Below are 22,339 nucleotides of genomic sequence, written 5' to 3' on the forward strand. Positions count from 1 at the left end.
ACAGAAGGGAAGGATGAGACTTCTCAGAATCTATTATTCGGTCGCATATCGACAGTTATCGCAAGTTTCGTTTGGAACCACATTACGACACCACACAGAACGAATTAGAGATTCAGTTGATCTGGAAGCACTCTGTGCTAAACATTCAGGCATTGAGCACGTGATGAAATTGATGATACAGAAATCAAATTTTCTGAACTCGCTCGCATAATTACTCTGTTAGTTACCACAGTTTCCGGTGCAACTGAACGAAGAGTATGGAGACTGTAATATTACTGCAAAGTACGTTGGTTAAATCAAGGGGCATGCTTGGAAAATTTTTTCTATTTCTAACCCGCTATTGTGGAATTTATGAAGGAAAAAGGAAAACAAGAACAAAAATTAAAACATCCGGAATGAACTGCAGACCTTGAGTTTTTGGTGGACTTCACTCCACACCTCAAGGGGAGAAATAAGTTCTTTCTGACTGGATAGGGATTCACATTGCGAATGGAATACATTGCGACAAAAAGCATCGTCCATTTCGCTTAAGTTCCCTGGAATTACAGAAAATGCGAATTTTGTAGAATTCATTGTGGTGTCCAAAGGATTACAAGTGTGCTTTTCTAAATGTTTTGAGGACACTTCCTGTTTTACATCTCTTTTTGAACTGTTTTCGATACCACTTACCCCGCAGTTGAAAGTGCCCCTTGCAGATGCAGATAGATCTGACCGATGTACAGTGTAACTCCCGTTTAAAAGACAAATTCTCTTACGTTAAAACCGTCCAAGAGTTCCACGTTGTTTATCTCAGGAAGAATTCCTACATCTCCATTATAAGGTTGCAAAATGATACAATATTTCGATCAACATACGCGCGTGAAAGATTTTTTCCGATTATGAAACTAAACAAGTCACGATTAAGTGGCAAAATCAACGACGACATTCTGCAATGTTGTCTGCACCAGTACGTTTTCCGACAGTTACTACAGGATAATAATTTTATTATGTCTTCAGCGCTCCAAAAATAATTAAATAATACCGAAAATTTGTTTTGTGTGTGATCTATGTCGTTGAAAAATACGAAATATGAAACCAAAGCGCAGCAACGTTCCTTGTGCGACTGCATTGTCATTTAAATGCATCGCGTTCGCAGTTTCCCCCTCCCCCCCCCTTTCCCGCTCCTACCATTCAGTCAGTGTGGGATTGTAGAGGGGCAAATACGCAGCCAGGCCAGGCAAGAGAGCTCTACACACATACACAGCGCACTGCACACTTGCAGAATTCGTGGCCATGATTCACGTACAATGTTCTCACCAGTGCTGTATGTAAGATGGGTAGACCCATGGCCAGACCCTGTGGTACGGGTTCTACCAATACTAATTTTACCAGAATAATTCTCGAATTGCTGTTTGAGGTTTATTAATTTTACAACATTTTAATACCCAATTTACTATTTAATGAACTGATAAGATTAAAAAATTAAAGAATTTTCACTGGTCTCTTCCATTCTTCAATTCTTCCTGTTTTTCATGGATATAAGTCTATATCTTATTTTAGTTCAAAATGTTCAGTGTGTGAAATCTTATGGGACGTAACTGCTAAGGTCATCAGTCCCTAAGCTTACACACTACTTAACCTAAATTATTCTAAGGACAGACACACACAGCCACGCCCGAGGAAGGACTCGAACCTCCGCCGGGACCAGCCCCACAGTCCATGACTGCAGCGTCCCAGGCCGCTCGGCTAATCCCGCGCGGCTTAATTTAGTAATATCTTTACTTTGCTTTTGCGTGTCACTCGCTTACAGGGAAGATACAGCCACGATGGGAGTTCTGGGTATTGCACTACAGCCATCGAAATCTCTCTATATATAAAAGATAACGTCCTGACAAACTGACTGACTAACTGACTCATCACCGCCCAACTGAAACTGCAAAAGGACAGAAAGTTGAAATTTGGAGAAGATGTGTTTCTTGTACTGTAGCCTTCATTTAAGAAGGGATTTTTCGAAATTCCAACTCTAATGGGGTAAAATAGGGGATCAAAGTTTTTATTTAAAAAAAACCGCTAGACCTACGAAATTAGGTATTTAGTTTCTCAGTCAGAAATAAATAGATATGTGTTTCAACGTTTTTGGAAATTCAACCACTAAAGCGATAAAATGCTGGGTGAAATTTTTTTAAAATAAATAATCAGCCACGCGGAGTGGCCGCGTGGTTCGAGGCGCCTTGCCACGGTTCGAGTCCTCTTTCGGGTATGGTTGTGTGTGTTGTCCTTAGCGTAAGTTAGTTTAAGTAGCGTGTAAGCCTAGGGATCGATGACCTCAGCGGTTTGGTCCCCACTCATGTATCCTTGATTACTGCACGACACAAAGCTTTACGCCTCATCTGAGCCCGTCAACGCCGACTTTGGACTGTTGATGACTGGAAAAATGTTGCCTGGTCGGACGAATCTCGTTTCAGATTGTATCGAGCAGATGGACGTGTATAGGTTTGGAGACAATCTCATGAGCCCTGGACCCTGCGTATCAGCAGGAGACGGTTCCAGCTGGTGGAGTCTCTGAAATGGTGTGGGTCGTGTGCAGCTGGAGTGATATGGGAGCCCTGATACGTCTAGATACGACTCTGACAGGTGACACGTACGTAAGCATCCTCTCTGATCACCGGCATCCATTCATGTCCATTGTGTATTCCGACTTACTTGGGCAGTTCCAGCAGGACAATGCGACACCCCGCACGTCGGGAATTTCTTCAGAGCGCTACAGGAACACTCTTCTGAGTTTAAACACTTCCGCTGGCCACCAGACTCCCCAGACATAAACATTATTGAGAATATCTAGGATGCCTTGCAACGTGCTGTTCAGAAGAGGTCTCTACGCCCTCGTACTGTTACGGATTTATGGACAGCCCTGCATGATTCATGGTATCATTTCCCTCCTGCACTACTTCAGACATTAGTCGAGTCAATGCCACGTCGTGCTGCGGCGCTTCTGCGGGGACCCTACACGATATTAGGCATGTGTACCAGTTTCTTTGGCTCTTCAGCGTATGATAATTGGTATTTGACTTTTCGGTTAGCAACAAAAAAACTACGTGTTTCAGTGTTTCTGGTCATTCAACCCCTAACGGAGTGCAATAGGGGGTAAAAATTTTAAAGAAAATGTTTTATATTTTAAAAAATTTTAAGGTAAATTTATGAAAACTGGTATTTCATTTCTCTGTTAGATATAAAGAAATATTTGTTAGGAAATAAAAGTAGCTATGGAAATTTTTCCACAAGAACACATAAGTATTATTAACGAAAACTTTGGACACCAGCTAGCTGTATCGCTTTTTGGTCAGAAGTACAATCGGTAAAGACCATGCTAATATGGCTCTAATTAGCGTGAAAAGTTTAGAAAATGTTGCAATTTGTGAACAACAACAAAATTCGATTAAATAAAAACATAAAAATCTCTGCAGGCCACAGAGTCTTCGCGAGCGAGGCAGCAGGCACTAAGATAAGATGGAGAAGGCCTATACAAAGGAAAGAAACGTGAAGACAGTCTAAGGGAAAGACAAGAGGAAATGGATGAAGTTGAGATGATCAATGGGATACTACGATAAGAATTTGCTGAAGCACTCAGAGATGTTTTAAACAGGGCACCTAGAGCAGACGACATTTCCTTAGAATTATTAAGATCCTTCGGTGAATTTGTTTTCACAAAACTGTTGCAGGGTACAGGGAAAAAGGAAACTATCCTCAGACTTCAAGAAAAGTTATAATCCCAGTACAAAAGAAGGCAGGTACTGCCAGGTTTGATTATTACGGAACTATCAGTTTTAAAAGTCGTGGTTGTAAAATACTAACACAAATCATCTACAGAAGACTGAAAGGGCTGGTAAAATCCACCTTGGGGGCATATCAGTCTAGGTTCCGCAGAATGTAGGAACACGTAAAGTTATACTGATACTACGACATATCTTGGAAGACAGATTAAGGAAAGGAATATCCACATTAGCTTGCATAATCTTGGAGTATTGACTTTTCTCTTTTGACCAAACAACACTTCCGTGCTTAATGCGGTCCACTTAAACAGAAGCCACACACGAGTAACAAACAGCCTATGTTCATGTTTGATTAAAGGAGTGTCGTGGCGAGTAGTGAGAAAAATAAGTAATTAATAATTTTCTGTGAATCCTTCGATGTTTTTAATTTCGATGTTCAAGACATTATGTAATGACAAGCTCTGCAAGTTTCTACATATTGCCAAGAATCGTTTTTGATTCATTTTCTAGGAGGAAAAATTACACTCATTACCAAGTAATAAAACAATTCAATAAACACGATAAAGGCGTGAAAATACGAGAGTGGCTGGTACCATTCTTTGATTACTTGTAGTAAATTAGATCACGGTCATAAATGGAAAGGAAATGTAACATCATGTATGTCTCTAATGAAGGACGAACACCATTCGCCCTCGACGAATGTCTTTATGAAGAAGAAAAGAAATGTAGTAATAAGATAAGCAACGTAAAAATATACCTTGCAGTTTCTAGACTGAAAATTATTCTTTCAATTTTGTAAATTTATAACCAAGAAAATATGAGACATATCTATGTCGATGGTTGTTGAGCTTCGCTGTTACGAGTTTTGATTTTCATTATAGTATACGAGATGTAATAGATTTTGTTCAGAGAGGAATGTGTTTCCTTCTCGTAACTTCAGAAAACGAACAAAGCATAGTACTTGCGACTGGCTACCATGGAACTTGCTTTGCAAAAAAGTAATACTCTTTAATTACACTTTAGTATCGGAGGCTTATGGTATACACTGAAAAATTGAGGAACGTGACTGACTTCTCGCTGTATGAATGTAGCAACGACATGTAACAAAACAATAACTAAGAACCGGCTTGAGGAATCATTACAATAACTACGAGGGTTGACTTGAAAGTAATGCCTCCACCTTCGTAACTCTTCAACAGTTGGTATTGGCATGCGGCAGGTACTGGCTTGTTACATAGTCTCTTCTCTACAGCTCCAGTTGGCAGGAAGCCTTAGCATTGAACGGTTGTGTTGTTACAGTGTAAAATATGGAACCCTGCGCAGACGGTCGGTCAATGGGATTTAAGCATCGTGCAGTCATTGAATTCTTGACGGCAGAAGCTGTCACCCCAAAGGAGATTCATCAGAGAATGAAAGCATTTTATGGTGATTGTGTTGATGTGAGTACTGTGCGTCGTTGGGCGAGTAAGTTTAAAGATGTTGAGGCGGGAACATCTGACCTGCGTGACAAACAAAGAGTTGGACGGCCTGTGACAACAACCACCGAGTTTCACAAGCAAAATGTTGACAGATTGATTCAGGACGATCGTCGTATCACTCAGAGAGAAATTGTAAGAACAGTCGGCATTTCGCAAGAACGTGTGGGTCACATTATTGCTTTTCTTGGCTATCGGAAGATCTGTGTACGATGGGTACCCCGGATGCTGACTCCTGAAATGAAAGCTCACAGACTTGAAAATTGCCAGGAACTCCTCTCGCTTTACAAGAATGAAGGTTACGCCTTTCTCCATTTAATTGTGATGAGACGAAACGTGGATACACCATTACGACCCGGAGACGAAACGTCAGTCTATGGAATATCGACACAAAGACTCGCCCCAGAAAAAGAAATTCAAGACGCAGCCCTCAGCTGGAAAAATCAAGGTCACAGCGGTCTGGGACGCAGATGGTGTTTGCCATGTTGATTTCCTTGATCGCGGAACGATAATAAATTCAGAGCGTTACATCACAACGCTGCGAACTCTGAAACGACGGCTAACAAGGGTCCGAAAGGAAAAGGTAAATATTTTCCTGCACCATGACAATGCCAAACCACACACTTCACGCGCCACCACAGCAGAACTTCCGAGATTGAATCTCACCACCGTACGGCATCCTCTATACAGTCCAGATTTAGCACCGTCTGACTTCCGTCTGTTCCCGATAATGAAAGACGATCTCCGGGGACTTCATTGTGCTTTTGATGAAGAAGTTGACAGGACTGTAAGACTGTGGTTGCGGAAACAGAGTGATGACTTCTTCCGTGACGGCTTCAGAAAACTTGTTCGTAGTTGGCAGACATATATCCAATTGAGTGGGAAGTGAATATTGGAAATTAAAGATCACATTACAAGCGTTATTTCTGCGTTTGATTTATTAAAATATTCCCGTCCAAACCCAATTAACGAAGGTCGAGGCATTACTTTTCTCTCAACCCACGCAGAAAACTTAAATTTGACCAGTAAGGACGTAAAATATAAGAAATAATGAATGATTCCTTAAGTTTTACAAAGGATAACTGAGTCTGGGTCTAGAAGTCATCAGGTATATATCTACAGTATTCTATTCCATATTATTTTGAATGATGAGTGAAGTAACTATAAGCCCAAGAAACAGAACTGTAACCATTTGTCAAATTCACTGTTCACTGTGCTGGTTGCTTTGCTATTCCAGCTAACGCACATCCATCCAAGTTCTGTTGTAAACAAGGATCACTGAGTACTTACCATGTCAAGACCTTCTTGTGTTTTGAAGCCGTCAACAGTAGCTGAAATAAGGTATTCCCACAAAGCTGGATTTCCTTCACATCTGTAAAGAAAGTTCAGAACGTGATCATAAAGAAATAGTTATCATTTTTATCATTATAAGGAAGATTTGATTCATAATAACATCAGTCATTCACTTATTACTACGAATAAACTTAACATGCTGGAAAAATGTACATCGGTGCATCTCCTAAAAAGTTACAGGACATTTGCTCGGTTTAAGAGAGACCACTCTGATTAGAATTAATATCGTTAAATATTCACGGATAAATTTGCAAAATGTTTCGTCGTTCCGATTTCATGATCATTAATCACAAATTCATATGAATATTTATTGACGCGGTTGGTCAGTATTTGTCTAGGAGCCAACCACCGTTCGATTATTTCCACTATGTTGAAATGAAATATAAATCTTTTGGAGCTCTGTTTTGTGTTTTAATATGTGGGAAAGAGTAACACTACTATTATTTTAGCCGAGAAACGTTATCAGAGTACCAGCATATCATTTTGGCTGAATATTCGCTCTAGTTTTCGTATTGAAATGAAATCAAATGTACATATGACGTGAAGACCCGTTCCGAGTGGTTCGGCAGTATTGTGCAATTTTTTTATTTGATTGCACTTCCTCGACTTGTGCGTTTATGGCGATGAAGTGAACACGGATACTGAATCCCGAGAGGAGCAAAAACCCAACCTGTCCGGGAATCGAACCCGGATTCAAAGAACACTAGCTACGAACGCTTTTTGTAATACGTGCTATTGATGCTTCAACAGTTAACTGCAGAAAAAATATTGATTAAACGTTTGCTAAGTACCATTTCTCTCGTAGTTAGCAGAACGCTAGGGCATAAAATTTCACATTTAATTTTTTACGTTCGAATAATTAGCAGAGCAAAAGTCTGTAAAAGGCATTTTGCGAGAAATTCCAGAGACAAATCAGTACATTTGCATAAAAAGAGTACTCATACTTTCTGTTGGAGTCCCAATATGCGAATCTGGTAAATTTTGTATGCGGCATTATATGTCAGTCTATTAGAATTAAAAATTAGAATCTAGTTATTGTGAATTACGTAGGACCACTCGATATGCATTTTAAGTTCTTACTCTACAAATTCACTAGACTTTGCAAACCAAAAAGTCAAATGCTGTGGAAAGAACTGCGAGAGCCGAAACGATACATTGATTGTAATTTTTCACTGAAGAATACAAAATCATAATATAAGTTTACAGCATGAAATTGTACTACAAGTCAGCGACCACAATAGCACTAATTAACAAATAGCTTTCTACTTTCATATTCCAATCTTAACGCTTTTTTGGTCAAGCCATCATCAAAATCACATTTAAAATGACATCTATACACAGTGTATGGTCAAATTTCTGCGAGCTAATACATACCATAGATCAGTGATAACAGCCGAAACGAGTTAAGATATCTGATACACGAAAACAAAAAAGTGTCGAGACGGAATGTTACGTTAATTCATTTTAACAGACACAATGTTTTAATCTCTGTGCCACGTATTCTGTTACAAACTAACACCAATGTTCTGACTTGGCAGCTGGGCAATACTGACGCAGAGGGAAATAATGTCGTGACCAAGGATTACAAAACCTTCCTACGTGCTAGGTAGTGTTCCAGTTTCCTCCAGCGATGTGTTGAACAAGTGTTCCCGTCGTTGTCAGAATGAACATGTCACCCGCGATACAATTAAACTATTGAATTCTGATCGCGGGTTTTAGGGGTTAGTGCTGTGTGTTAAGTGCCAAATGTTTGTCTTTTGACTACACACTGTAACATTGGATGTGCCTTTTACTGAACCACTTGGGAAGTAACTAAAAAGGTAGACTTACAACACTACAGTCTGATAAACTGAAGGAAGTGCACGGTGTGATCAAAAAATACTGACACCACCGAGAAGAACTTTTTTGAACAAACATCGTTTTTTATTTGTTTTCCATTTCGTTTATTTATTCTTTTTTTAAATTTGGACTTGTGCTTGGTTATGCGCATCACTTATGGATAACAGATGGCATCTTTGTCATCGTGAACAAACACACAGTTTTTGTGAGCTTCACGAGGGTAAGTATCAGTATGATCATAACGGAAGAAACACCTTCTGGATCACCGCTATGTTTATCATTTTCGTTAACAGTTTCGCTATGATGATCAGATCGTCTTCAGAACAAACATTAGTGCATTGCAAAAGAGTCAGGACGCAACAGTAAACGTTCGCTTTTGGGTGTTGCACCCTTATCGTTCTGGACAAATAGAGCGTGCAGCACTAATGTTAGACCTGAAGATAATCTGGTCACCACTTCACTGGTGCCTTATGCAGCATCAGAAATGCACTTTGTCATCAGATCTACGGCAGACCACCACTTATCCAGCTTTACAGAGTGTGCAAACCTCTGACCTCCATCTTCTGAGATGCGGTGTGAATGTCCAACACCTTCTTGCATAGTCGTGGTTTCACCTTCCTTCAGTCGCTTTCCAGAGTGCTAAAGACAGCAGCACACAACAGCCGACGTTCTTTTCTGATGTGTTCATAATACAGACTTTTAGGGCAGAGCGATAAGGCAAATAAATTTTAATAACATGGATGTGAACGTGAACAACTACCATGAAACCGTTTCGGTTGTAATGACAGACAACTCTTTCCGCTCAAGTGGGTTTCCAGGACGGTTACAACGATCTCTGACACCGTACCATTTTAATCAAGTGGCCGCTTCATTCACAATTTTTCAAAAAGTACTGAAATTCACCGTCGCAGACATTTAGTGAGTATTTTTGGAGCTGTCTCTCGGAGATTTGGTATCACACTAACATACGCAATTGGTCGAGGTACTGAAGGAGGGCTGAAGGATACGGCCAGAAGCGTAGCAACAAATCATAGGAGACGTACGACTAACACTTGAATACGATAGTGTAAACGAAAAATAAGTTATTTTGTGAAATTCATAGGATTACAGCATCAACAGCAAATTTACTGTCACTACATCAGTAAATCAGTTAAATCCCTCCAAAAAAAAAAAAAAACTCTCACGTCAACTACCATTTTGTAACGGCTGCATTGAAACCATATTTCTGAGAAATATTCCATGTCACTCTCCATAGATTGTGTCAGCAGCTCTTCCTAGCATTAAAATTGTTTAGTGTGAAGGATGTAAACGAGGCCCCTACCACAAAACGTCTTCTCATAAGCCATGTTTGATAAATTGTACGAGCAGATACAAATTATTAGGTTGGTGCGCAAGTTCATGGCACTTTTATTTTGCATTTTGACATTCCGGTTATTATGGGCTTGTTAAAGGATTGTCATTTTTTTTGTAGTTCACTGTTGCTATTTTTGTTTAGATATTGTCGTTTTCACATTTGGAGATAGTAAGTGGAGCTGTGGACGCTAGAAAATAGAGTGTCAAGTGGAGAAAGCGGAATATTTCCGATATATTCTTTTGTTTGAGTTAAATAGAGGGGTGACAGCAAAGTAGGCACCCAGAAACATTTGCTTCGTGTTTGGAGATAATGGCATTGGATGGAGCACGGCAAGAAAATGGTTGTCTAGTTTTAAGGAGTGTAGTTCTGACGTTAGTGACTCTCCAACTTTAGCAAAACCTTCGGGGTTTGATTAAGATCGTTTAAACCCATTAATCCACAACGATCCACCTCATTGTTCTCTAGAAGTGGCAAATGTGACGAACTGTGATCATTCCATGATCGTGCGACATTTTGAAGCAATGGGGAAAGGTTCAAAAATCGGGTGAATTGATATCGCAAGCTCTAAGCCATAGTTGCAAAAATCAGCGGAGGCTCTATGTGTATCTCTGCTTGCTCGTCGTCAATTGCCTCGTGAACAACACCGATGATTTCTACTCTGTATCGTTACTGGTGATGAGAAATTGAGTGTTTATGCAAACATAAGGAAAAGATAAGAATGGTTGGGCCAAACCAAAGAAGCAATTTCCTGCACAAGGACCTGCCGGTACCCACAAAGAATAATGTTCCGCATCTACTGGAACAGCGACGGTGTGGAATACTACGAATTGCTTCCCCGAGGTGTGGCCATCATTGATGATATTTATTGTCAACAACTAGGATGTGTTGCAGACATAATCCAAAAACAACGACCAGGAGGGCTGCGTGAAGTGATACTATTCGACGACAACCCTCACCCGCATTCTGCCAGAGTGACAAAAAGCACTAAACAGGAGTCATCTTGGGAAGTCATTCAGCGCCCACCTTCTTCACTTGGTATTGCACTCTCAGATTTTCGCTTTTTGCGCTCTCTATCGAACAACCTTCAAGGGACTTCCATTCCGGATGAAAATGCGCTCCGAACATGACTCGACAAGTTCTTCGCATCAAAACTACGTGATTTCTACAGTCGGGGAATCGAGAAGCTACACCAGCGTTGGTAGAGTGTTTTGAATAGTGAAGGCTGATATATTATCGATGACTAAAGTCTGTATTTTGTTTATCAAGCTAATGAAACAAAGCTAAAAAAAATGGTTCAAATGGCTCTGAGCACTATGGGACTCAACTTCTGAGGTCATTAGTCACCTAGAACTTAGAACTAGTTAAACCTAACTAACCTAAGGACATCACACACATCCATGCCCGAGGCAGGATTCGAATCTGCGACCGTAGCCGTCTCGCGGTTCCAGACTGCAGCGCCTAGAACAGCACGACCACTTCGACCGTCGAAAAAGAGCTACGAATTTATGCACCAACCTAATAGATACACGGGGACGCCGACGTACAGTATAACAGAGTAAATGCACTGAGGGAGCAAAACATTACGACCACTGTCAACAAAATTTTTCTGGGTTTGTGAGCGCATTGACAATACGTAAAACTATCGACGTTTCGGTCACTGTTGCAAGTGACCTTCTTCAGGATTTTTTTTTTTTTTTTTTGCTGCTGAATGAGAAAACTTTATTTCTTTCTGCAGACGTGGCTGTTATCTAATTGTGATTGGCTGTTAAGGATGAAGGGGAGGTGTGACGCTACAACGCAGTCCTTGCTATGAATTTTTTCGCTTACTTAACACATGAAACTGTTTGTATACGATGTATTGTCTAGTGTAAATGTGTATTGTAAATACTATGTTTAAATTATGTAATACTTAACACTGGCAAGTCAGGGCATATTTAGTTAACGTTGAAGTCAGAGAGATTGTTTTGTCGCGCCTCTGGGCGCGGGAGCGCGCCAGCGGGCAGTAGTAGCAGTGACGCCGTTCTCGGAGTAAGAAGTACAGTCGAGTGCTGCTAGTCCTAGCTGTGTTACATCTAACGGCTAGTGTGTGGATCTAAATACGACGAGAAAGTAATGGTCGGCATATCTGGAAGCATGGTCGGGCAAATTATTATGGATTAATGGGCATAGTGCTGAAGAAACGAGGGCTTAAATGTGAAGCGCACTGTGGGCCCAAGTCGCAACAGTAAAAGCCCGCTGCCACATTGTGTCGCCGCCGTGGACTTCTGTCGATCCACCGACGACGAAGGAAGTAAGATCTACGTAATTTTCGTAGGATAAAATTGTAGAAGGCTTGCCAGTGACTGTGCTTTTCTCTGAAGTTGAACAATTAATAACAAGCACTTTGTAATCGAAGTGATGCAGTTACATTCCACCCGACAATAACGCCAAGTAGGTTTCTTACAATCCTTACCTTATTGAACCGAGTGTGTCACGCCATTATCAAGAGAAAATATGTTAACTATAAAATTATTTGCATAGACGGTGAAGAGTAAATTTCAGGCTGGTTATCGTAGTTAATTGTTGCTCTTAATAAGCTTATGGCAACCGTAGTAACATAATAATAGACTGAAGTAATAAATTTGATTATTAAGATTTATGTCAATGCATATTCAGCTGAAGTTAATTCAAGGATATTTCATGAAACTGTATAGCTTATTCCACCTGACAATCCCCCAATTAATGTATTATTATCAGTCAAAACATAGTTAATCAATCATTGGCAATATATTTCATTATCAGTAGATTAAACTGTGCAAAATACCTAATTTTAAAGACAGAATGACAGTCCATTATTCAAAATCTCGATAGATAATTATCTGTGTTGTCAGCATTGCACTTACCTGACAAATTATGAACAAAATAAGTGTAGTTATATTGTTATGACATTGTTTTATATGACTACTGAGCCTGACATAGCACTTACGTACAAATCCCCGTTCCACCTGCTGCGCTAAAAACAGGTAAACTTTATTTTTGACACAATTATTCACGTACTTAACAGTACTGTCGCTCATCAGTTGAGCTGGCGACCGATTTTTTAATTGCTTTTACAACTTAATCATTTCTTTCGGCAAACTTTCCACTGGCAAAATTTCTTTCCAAATTATTTCCATTATTTCATTTACCAATTGTTATTGAATGAAATTACTCATTCAATAACAATCAAGTTATAACGTCTCCTGTTTCCCGCGGAATTATTTACTTCGGATTCGGATGCCTTTTCCCAACGCTGGTCAAAATTCATAATTCACGGTCATTGTCAACTTGTAATTTCGCAAATCCCGGGAAGCAGGGGGGTGTTATAGAGGGATATGAGAAGTTCTTTTTTGGTGTTTTTATTATTTCTTTTCATTGGTAGAAACACGACGTTTTGATTGGTGTTTGCATTACTGCTTGTGATTGGTGGAAATCGGCGAATGGAAAACCAGGCGACAGTTGTGACGTGGTGTTGATTTCCTGGTTTCTAGCGCCGGCTGAGGCGCCCCAGTGCTCTACGTACCTGCGGCCGCTGCGGTCTCCCGCGCGCCTTTGTATATTGCTTCACGTGAGCTGTCGTCCCGTAACACTGTTATTGCTGGCGGCCAAGATATGGGAAATCTGTACCCGTCTTCTCTGTTCACCTTGGAGGATCGCTTGGCTATTTCTATTGCCTCTCTAATCTTCCTCCTGAAAGTAAGAGGTTATTTCGCCAGTACGCGAGCTTCAACAAAATTAATCTGTTTGCCGCACTCATCCTGGTGTTCTGCCACCGCCGACTTGGTGTGTTGCCTTAGTCGGACATATCTTCTACACATTGACAGTGCGTTCACAAACCCAGAAAAATTTTGTTGACCATTACAATGGCCGAGGAAGCCTACGCGTATATTATGATAAGTGTCCACTGCGAGACCGAATGCCACCTGGTGCCGTTGTTTACACGTGACTCGATGAAGAAAGTATACTGGGTGGTCCATTGATAGTGACCGGGCCAAATATCTCACGAAATAAGTATCAAACGAAAAAACTACAAAGAACGAAACTCGTCTGGCTTGAAGGGGGAAACCAGATGGCGCTATGGTTGGCCCGCTAGATGGCGCTGTCATAGGTCAAACGGATATCAACTGCGTGTTTTTAGATAGGAACCCCCCATTTTTATTATATATTCGTGTAGTACGTAAAGGAATATGAATGTTTTAGTTGGACCACCTTTTTCGCTTTGTGATAGATGCGCTGTAATAGCCACTAACGTATAAGTACGTGGTATCACGTAACATTCCGCCATTGTGGAGGGTATTTGCTTCGTGATACATTACCCGTGTTAACACGGTTAGTACAAGATGTTTCACTGCATGACAGAATGGCGATGTACTTCCAACATGATGGATGTTCGGCACATGGCTCGCGTGCGGTTGAAGCGGTAGTGAATAGCATATTTCATGACAGGTGGATTTGTCGTCGAAGCACCATACCATGGCCCGCATGTTCACCGGATCTGACGTCCCCGGATTTCTATCTGTGGGGAAAGTTGAAGGATATTTGCTATTGTGATCCACCGACAACGCCTGACAACGTGCGTCAGCGCATTGTTAATTCATGTGCGAACATTCTGGAAGGCGAACTACTCGCTGTTGAGAGGAGTGTCGTTATACGTATTGCCAAATGCATTGAGGTTGACGGACATCATTTTGCGCATTTGTTGCATTAATGTGGTATTTACAGGTAATCACTCTGTAACGGCATGCGTTCTCAGAAATGATAAGTTCACAAAGGTGCATGTATCACATTGGAACAACCGAAATAAAATGTTCAAACGTACCTACGTTCTGTGTTTTAATTTAGAAAACCTACCTGTTACCAACTGTTCGTCTGAAATTGTGAGCCATATGTTTGTGACTATTATAGCGCCATCTATCACAGAGCGAAAAAAATGGTCCAACCAAAACATTCATATTTCTTTATGTACTACACGAATATCTATGGCAGCGCCATCTAGCGGGCCAACCATAGCGCCATCTGGTTTTCCCCTTCAAGCTAGGCAAGTTTCGTTCTTTGTAATTTTTTCGTTTGACGCTTATTTCGTGAGATATTTGGCCTGGTCACGATCAATGGACCGCCCTGTATAAGCGGAGCAGAGACAAACGAGAACCATTCCAGCCACGATGGAGGACGCAAATGGGGAAATACATTCATATAAGAGACTGTGATATAGGGCGAATTGTTGTGAGCCGTCGTCAGTGAACGAGCATCTCCGGAACAACGAAGCTGGTCGGCTGTTTGCCTGCTGCTGTCGTGAGTATTTATGTAAACTGACGATAAAACCACGAGTACGCGAGAAGATGTCGGACACTCACGCCTCATCACAGAACGTGAAGGTCAGAGGTTTGCACCCTCTGTAAACCTAAATAGGTGGCGGTCTGTATTAAATCTAGCGACAGAGAACAAGTCTAATGCTGGAGTAGGCACCAGTGATATGGTGAACAGATTATCTTCAGATCCAGAACTAGTACTGCTAGTTCAGTTCGTCCAGAAGGAAGACAATGTAACAGTAAACAGTGAAAGTCCATAACGTTAACCGTTAACGAAAATAATAAACGTAGTGGTGTTTCTTCTATTACATGCATACTGATACTTATACTCACGCAGTTTTTGTGAAGAATAAGGTGTCACTGTACAAACAGTGCATACCTGTGAGAGGGTTGTGTCGCAAAGGACAACCCATAACGAGTGCCAGTTGCACTGTGAGAAAAATTGGACTGTGTTTGGTGTACGTACCGCTTCTTGACGGCGTCCCAGTTGTCCGAGAGGAAGTGCAGCAGCGCCTCGCTGCCCCGCTGACTGCTGCCCATGTGTAGCAGCAGCAGCCGGATGTCCGACTCGGTGAAGTTGCCCGTGTCCTCCAGCAGGCTCACGTTCAGCAGCCTGCACAGCGGGACACAGAGTGTGAGAGATGGGGAGGGAAGGGGCAACTGAAGTGTCTAACTATTGTAACAGAAAATGCAGGGTGGTTGTTATTAAACTGACGGTGTTTCCAGTGCTGCTGTGCAGACTGTATACATCGCAGGACACTGAAACATCGTAGGTATCCAGAATGAGATTTTCACTCTGCAGCGGAGTGTGCGCTGATATGAAACGTCCTGGCAGATTAAAGCTGTGTGCAGGACCGAGACTCGAACTCGGGACCTTTGCCTTTCGCGGGCAAGTGCTTTACCATCTAAGCTACCCAAGCACGACTCACGCCCCGTCCTCACAGCTTTACTTCTGCCAGTACCTCGTCTCCTACCTTCCAAACTGTACAGAAGCTCTATTGCGAAGCTGTGAGGACCGGGCGTGAGACGTGCTTGGGTAGCTCAGATGGTAGAGCACTTGTCCGCGAAAGGCAAAGGTCCCGAGTTCGAGTCTCGGTCAGCACACAGTTTTAATCTGCCAGGAAGTTTCATCGTAGGTATGTTCATTAGTAAGTGCACTTGCGGTGTAAGCTGAAAAAAATATTAGTTCCACTTTCTGCCACCAGATGAAAATATGGCGCTCTAAACAGTGAGAAAGTGAAATGTTTGCTGTTTTGACGTCAATATGCTGTTTGTTGCTTGGCGACGAGTGTTGATTTCTTTTCTGAAGTGGCTGTTCGTGCACAGCGTTAAGAAGGGTCAAGTTTTCCGTACGAAACGCAATGGCTATTGATAAGAAAGACCGTGAACTGCTGCTAAAGGTGTTTTATCGGAATGACAGCAATAGCAGCGTTTCATTGAGTGAATATCGCCGACGTAAACAACTGCGAAGAGGCCCCATGTCAATTAATTTTCTACAGAATATGATCGAGGAGTTGAGAGAAACAGGTGAATTAGAGGTGCGATAGTGAGAGGGAGGAGGCCTATTCCGTGCCGGCCGCGGTGGTCTAGCGGTTCTAGGCGCTCAGTCCGGAACCGCGCCACTGCTACGATCGCAGGTTCGAATCCTGCCTCGGGCATGGATGTGTGTGGTGTCCTTAGGTTAGTTAGGTTTAAGCAGTTCTAAGTTCTAGGGGACTGATGACCACAGATGTTAAGTCCTATAGTGCTCAGAGCCATTTGAGGCCTATTCCCATGCCAGTTGTTGATGAAGTTGCTGTGGCTATTACCGACCATGCCACACATGCCTCAAATTCTACAGCCAGTCCTCAAGATGTGCCATAGGAATTGTCTCTTCCCTGTAAACAGATCAAAAGATTTTGCAGCGCGTTCTATACTGGTATCCCTAGGAGATTTAGAATATGCACCAAATGTCCCCCAAGATGGGCTACAATACCGTGACTTTGGCCTTTGATTCTTCCGCACGCATGGAAATGAATAACGTATGGCAGGGGGGAATATCATTTACGGACGTGGCACATTTTATTCCGCTCAGCGCCGTGAATGCGCAGAACTGTCTTATATGGGTCTCTACTCCGCTACACGTTGCGCAGGAACATTCACTGCACTAAGATTATGTGACTGTGTGATGCGGCTTCACAAGTTTCTCCACTCTCGGTCCGTTTTTCTTCGAGAAGACGACTCCTCGTGGGCCTGTTATGTGAACAGTGACATCTGCACGTTACAAGTACTTCTTTGTGCAACATGTGATTCCGGCTTTGCAAGAACGCAACTGTGACGACACCACTATTTTCGTAGAAGACGAGGCGACCCCACACATCGCTTACAGGGCGAAAGACTTGCTTCAAGAAATTTTCGATAACGACTGAGTCATCTCTAGGCAATTATCAAGACTTGTGGCGTTCCAGGTACCCCGACCGAAATCCATGTGACTTCTCGCTGTGGCGCCATCTAAGAGACCGTTTCTCAGGAATGTAAGCGGACTCTTTCTGATCTGAAGAACAGCGTACGACGACATATCGCTCTGATTTCATCGGACGTGCTGTGGGCAACTGTCGACCATGCTGTGTTAGAGATGCAGCATGTTGCTGGGCAAAGAGACCGCATTGAACACATGCCATAGTACAGTGGCTGTGTTGTTAAGAATTACGATGCAACGTTCTTCAGACAAGCGTCCATGGCCGAAGGAACAGGCACTGCGGCGACTACAGCTGTTGTGAAATACATGAAACATATTTCCAGTTGCGAATATGAACAACCATCATCTATATAATGGAATGACTACAGTGAAAATTTGTGCTATACCAGGGCTTGAACCCGGATGTTTTGTTTTTCGGGAGCGGACGCCTTACCATTGGGCTAACCGAGCAGCCCCCACGGCCACATCCAAACTTCCATATGTCGTTCGCCATGAGTCTACAGCTTGCACTCGTACATTCATTAAGTATATTCCCGTACAGAGGAGTCATTTTAATCGAAAGTAGCTTGCCCGGTGTCGACGAATAAATACGATATTGCAATGTCTGTTTTGTTGAGAATGACGATGCAATGATACTTCGGACATGCATGCATTACCTAAAGGTAAGGTGACCGCTTGTGATAAACGGGAAATTCTGGTTCGAGTCCGTCGCAAATTTTTACTGTCGTCACTTCACTAAACTGTTGATCGTTGTTCACATTCGCAGCTGCGAATACACTTCGTGTATTTCATGACGGCTGCAGTCACCGCAGTGCCTGTTCCTTTGGACATGTATACATGTCCGAAGAAACATTGCATCGTAATTCTGAACATCACAAGCACTGAAATATCGTATTTATTCGCCGACACCAAGTAAGGGACTTTCAATTAAAATGTCTGCCCTGTGCGGAATTATCCATAACGAATGTGCGAGTGTAGGCTGTATACACATGGTTGGCGACATAGGGAAGTTCAGGTTGGATCACAGGGCGTGCTCCGACAGCCTAACGGTAATTCGAGAGCTCGCCGTAAGCAGGAAACCAGGGTTTCGAGTCCTGGTCCGACACTGATTTTCACTGCCGCCAATCCACTATACATCTGATGGTTGTTTATATTCGCAGCTGTGAATACGTTTCATGGACGTCGAACACATGTTGTAACTTGTGACCTCATCTTAACATACGTTCCAGAACGGCCGTTATAATGTGTTCGGTCGCTCTTCCTCCTTTCTTGCACCATATTCTGAACTGCTTACAGTGCCATATTTTCACCTGCTGGCAGAAAGTGGAACTGTAATTTTTTTCAGCATACTCTGCGAGCGAACCGGTTAATGAACATACCTACGATGTTTCAGTATATTGCAATGTATACAGCCCACACTGCAGCACCTGGAACACCGTCAGTTTAATTATAACCATCCGGTAGCAACACTAGAGAAAAAAGATTATTGTTCTTGCATCACAAGTAGTTGTAACACATCAATAAGTGAAACATAAAAATCTTCAAATAGTTTCTGTGAACCATTAACCTCGAATTACATTGCGCAAAAGAACTAAATGATCACTTTTCGAAACTGCGTCATTTTCCCCCCACTGCGACCCAGAAGTGTGAAATTCGGCTCAAAAGTGCCTGAGCCTTCCTCTGCAGTGGCTGAGAAGTCCATGGGAGGCGTAAAGTGGGTTAATGAGGTCACATTGGCCCTAAATTTCACCACAACACTGCCCAACCACACCTTGGACCTGTCACATGATGAGAAAGTTATCCCCCCCCCCCCCTCTCCAACTTCATCTCACCTCTTCTCTTGACCCCTCTACCATGGAAGTCAGAACCGCGACGACCAGTGCTGAAATCAAGCAGTTTTATTGTGGGTAGCCGAGGAAAATATTTCAGACGCACCGCCGCTCAGAAAAGGTCTCGAGAGGTGGCAATTAAACCACCTCTTCCCTCTGGGGCTTTCATTTACATACATCTCGCGGTTGTAAACGATAGTTTGCAGTGCGGTGTGCAACAGAACGACTTTCTTGGCAACCTTTGACACTACCTACACCCCAGCAAGATTCATCCCTTGTCTAAGGACAAAATGGAATCTTACCCCTTTGAAGTATAGTGCGACTTCATATTTCGCTCTGATGTTGTTGTTGTTGTTGTTGTTGTTGTTGTGGTCTTCAGTCCTGACGCAGCTCTATATCCTTTCTAATTCGACCATCATCAGTTATTTTGCTCCCCAAACAGCAAAACTCCTTTACTACTTTAAGTGTCTCATTTGCTAATCTAATTCCCGCAGCATCACTCGACTTAATTCGACTACATTCCTTTATCCTCGTTTTGCTTTTGTTGATGTTCATCTTATACCCACCTTTCAAGATACTGTCCATTCCGTTCAACTGCTCTCCCAAATCATTTGCTGTCTCTGACAGAATTACAATGTTATCAGCGAACCTACTCCAAACTTTTCTTTCGTTTCCTTTACTGCTTGCTCAATATACAGATTGAATAGCATCGGGGAGAGGCTACAATCCTGTCTCACTTCCTTCCCAACCACTGCTTCCCTTTCATGTCTCTCGACTCTTATAACTGCCATCTGCTTTCTGTAAAAATTGTAAATAGCCTTTAGCTCCCTGTATTTTACCCCTGCCACCTTCAGAATTTGAAGGAGAGTATTCCAGTCAACATTGTCAAAAGCTTTCTCTAAGTCTACAAATGCTAGAAACGTAGGTTTGCCTTTCCTTAATATTTCTCCTAAGATAAGTCGTAGGGCCAGTATTGCCTCACGGGTACCAACGTTTCTACGGAATCCAAACTGATCATCCCCAAGGTCGGCTTCTACTATTTTTTCCATTCGTCTGTAAAGAATTCGCGTTAGTATTTTGCAGCCGTGACTTATTAATCTGGTAGTTCGGTTATTTTCACATCTGTCAACACCTGCTTACTTTGGGATTGGAATTATTATATTCTTCTTGAAGTCTGAGGGAATTTCACCTGTCTCGTACATCTTGCTCACCAGATGGTAGAGTTTTGTCAGGACTGGCTCTCCCAAGGCTGTCAGTAGTTCTACTGGAATGTTGTCTACTCCCGGGGCCTTGTTTCGACTTAGGTCTTTCAGTGCTCTGTCAAACTCTTCACGCAATATCATATCTCCCATTTCATCTTCATCTACGTCCTCTTCCATTTCCATAATATTGTCCTCATGAACATCGCCCCTGTATAGACCCTCTATATACTCCTTCCACCTTTCTGCTTTCCCTTCTTTGCTTAGAACTGGGCTGCCGTCTGAGCTCTTGATATTCATTCAAGTGGTTCTCTTTTTTCCAAAGGTCTCTTTAATTTTCCTGTAGGCAGTATCTATCTTACCCCTCATGCGATAAGCCTCTACACCCTTACATTTGTCCTCTAGCCATCCCTGCTTAGCCATTTTGCACTTCCTGTCGATCTCATTTTTCAGACGTTTCTATTCCTTTTTGGCTGGCTCATTTACTGCATTTTTATATTTTCTCCTTTCATCAATTAAATTCAGTATCTCTTCTGTTACCCAAGGATTTCTACTAGCCCTCGTCTTTTTACCTACTTGATCCTCTACTGCCTTCACTATTTCATTCCACTAAGCAACCCATTCTTCTTCTACTGTATTTCTTTCCCCCATTCCTGTCAACTGTTCCCTTATGCTCTCCCTGAAACTCTGTACCACCTCTGGTTTAGTCAGTTTATCCAGGTCCCATCTCCATAAATTCCCACCGTTTTGCTGTTTCTTCAGTTTTAATCTACAGGTCATAACCAATAGATTGTGGTCAGAGTCCACATCTGCCCCTGGAAAGGTCTTACAATTTAAAACCTGATTCCTAAATCTCTGTCTTACCATTATATAATCTATCTGAAACCTTTTAGTATCTCCAGGGTTCTTCCATGTATACAACCTTCTTTCATGATTCTTGAAACAAGTTGAATAAGTTATGCTCTGTGCAAAATTCTACCAGGCGGCTTCCTCTTTCATTTCTTAGCCCCAATCCATATTCACCTACTACGTTTCCTTCTCTTCCTTATCCTACTGTCGAATTCCAGTCACCCATGACTATTAAATTTTCATCTCCCTTCCCTACCTGAATTATTTCCTTTGTCTCATCATACATTTCAATATAAACTTGTACTACTGTAGTAGGCGTGGGCTTCGTGTCTATCTTGGCCACAATAATGCGTTCACCATGCTGTTTGTAGTAACTTACCCACACTCCTATTTTTTTATTCATTATTAATCCTACTCCCGCATTACCCCTATTTGATTTTGTATTTATAACCCTGTATTCACCTGACCAAATGTCTTGTTCCTCCTGCCACCGAACTTCACTAATTCCCACTATATCTAACTTTAACCTATCCATTTCCCTTTTTTAAATTTTCTTACCTACCTGCCCCATTAAGGGACCTGGCATTCCACGCTCCGATCTGTAGAACGCCAGTTTTCTTTCTCCTGATAAAGATGTCCTCTTGAGTAGTCCCCGCCCGGAGATCCGAATGGGGGACTATTTTACCTCCGGAATATTTTACCCAAGACGACGCCATCATCATTTAATCATACAGTAAAGCTGCATGCCCTCGGGAAGAATTACGGCTGTAGTTTCCCCTTGCTTTCAGCCTTTCGCAGCACCAGCACAGCAAGGCCGTTTTGGTTAGTGTTACAAGGCCAGGTCAGTCAATCATCCAGACTGTTGCCCCTGCAACTACTGAAAAGGCTGCTGCCCCTCTTCAGGAAC

The 22,339-nt window shown here is 42.1% G+C and overlaps 1 protein-coding gene across 1 annotated transcript in view; it reads right to left on the bottom strand.

Annotated features, from left to right (window-relative positions):
- Window positions 1–22,339, bottom strand: part of LOC124546401 (aminopeptidase N-like) — a 263,906-nt gene that overhangs the window by 29,173 nt on the left and 212,394 nt on the right. Inside the window, exons 15-16 of the mRNA XM_047125035.1 lie at window positions 15,564–15,710; window positions 6,515–6,596 (exon numbers count right to left, since the gene is read on the bottom strand). Of these exons, the coding sequence (XP_046980991.1) occupies window positions 6,515–6,596; window positions 15,564–15,710 (229 nt within the window). The remainder of the gene's footprint in view (window positions 1–6,514; window positions 6,597–15,563; window positions 15,711–22,339) is intronic.

Source organism: Schistocerca americana, chromosome 1, assembly GCF_021461395.2.
Source record: "Schistocerca americana isolate TAMUIC-IGC-003095 chromosome 1, iqSchAmer2.1, whole genome shotgun sequence".
NCBI lineage: Eukaryota > Metazoa > Arthropoda > Insecta > Orthoptera > Acrididae > Schistocerca > Schistocerca americana.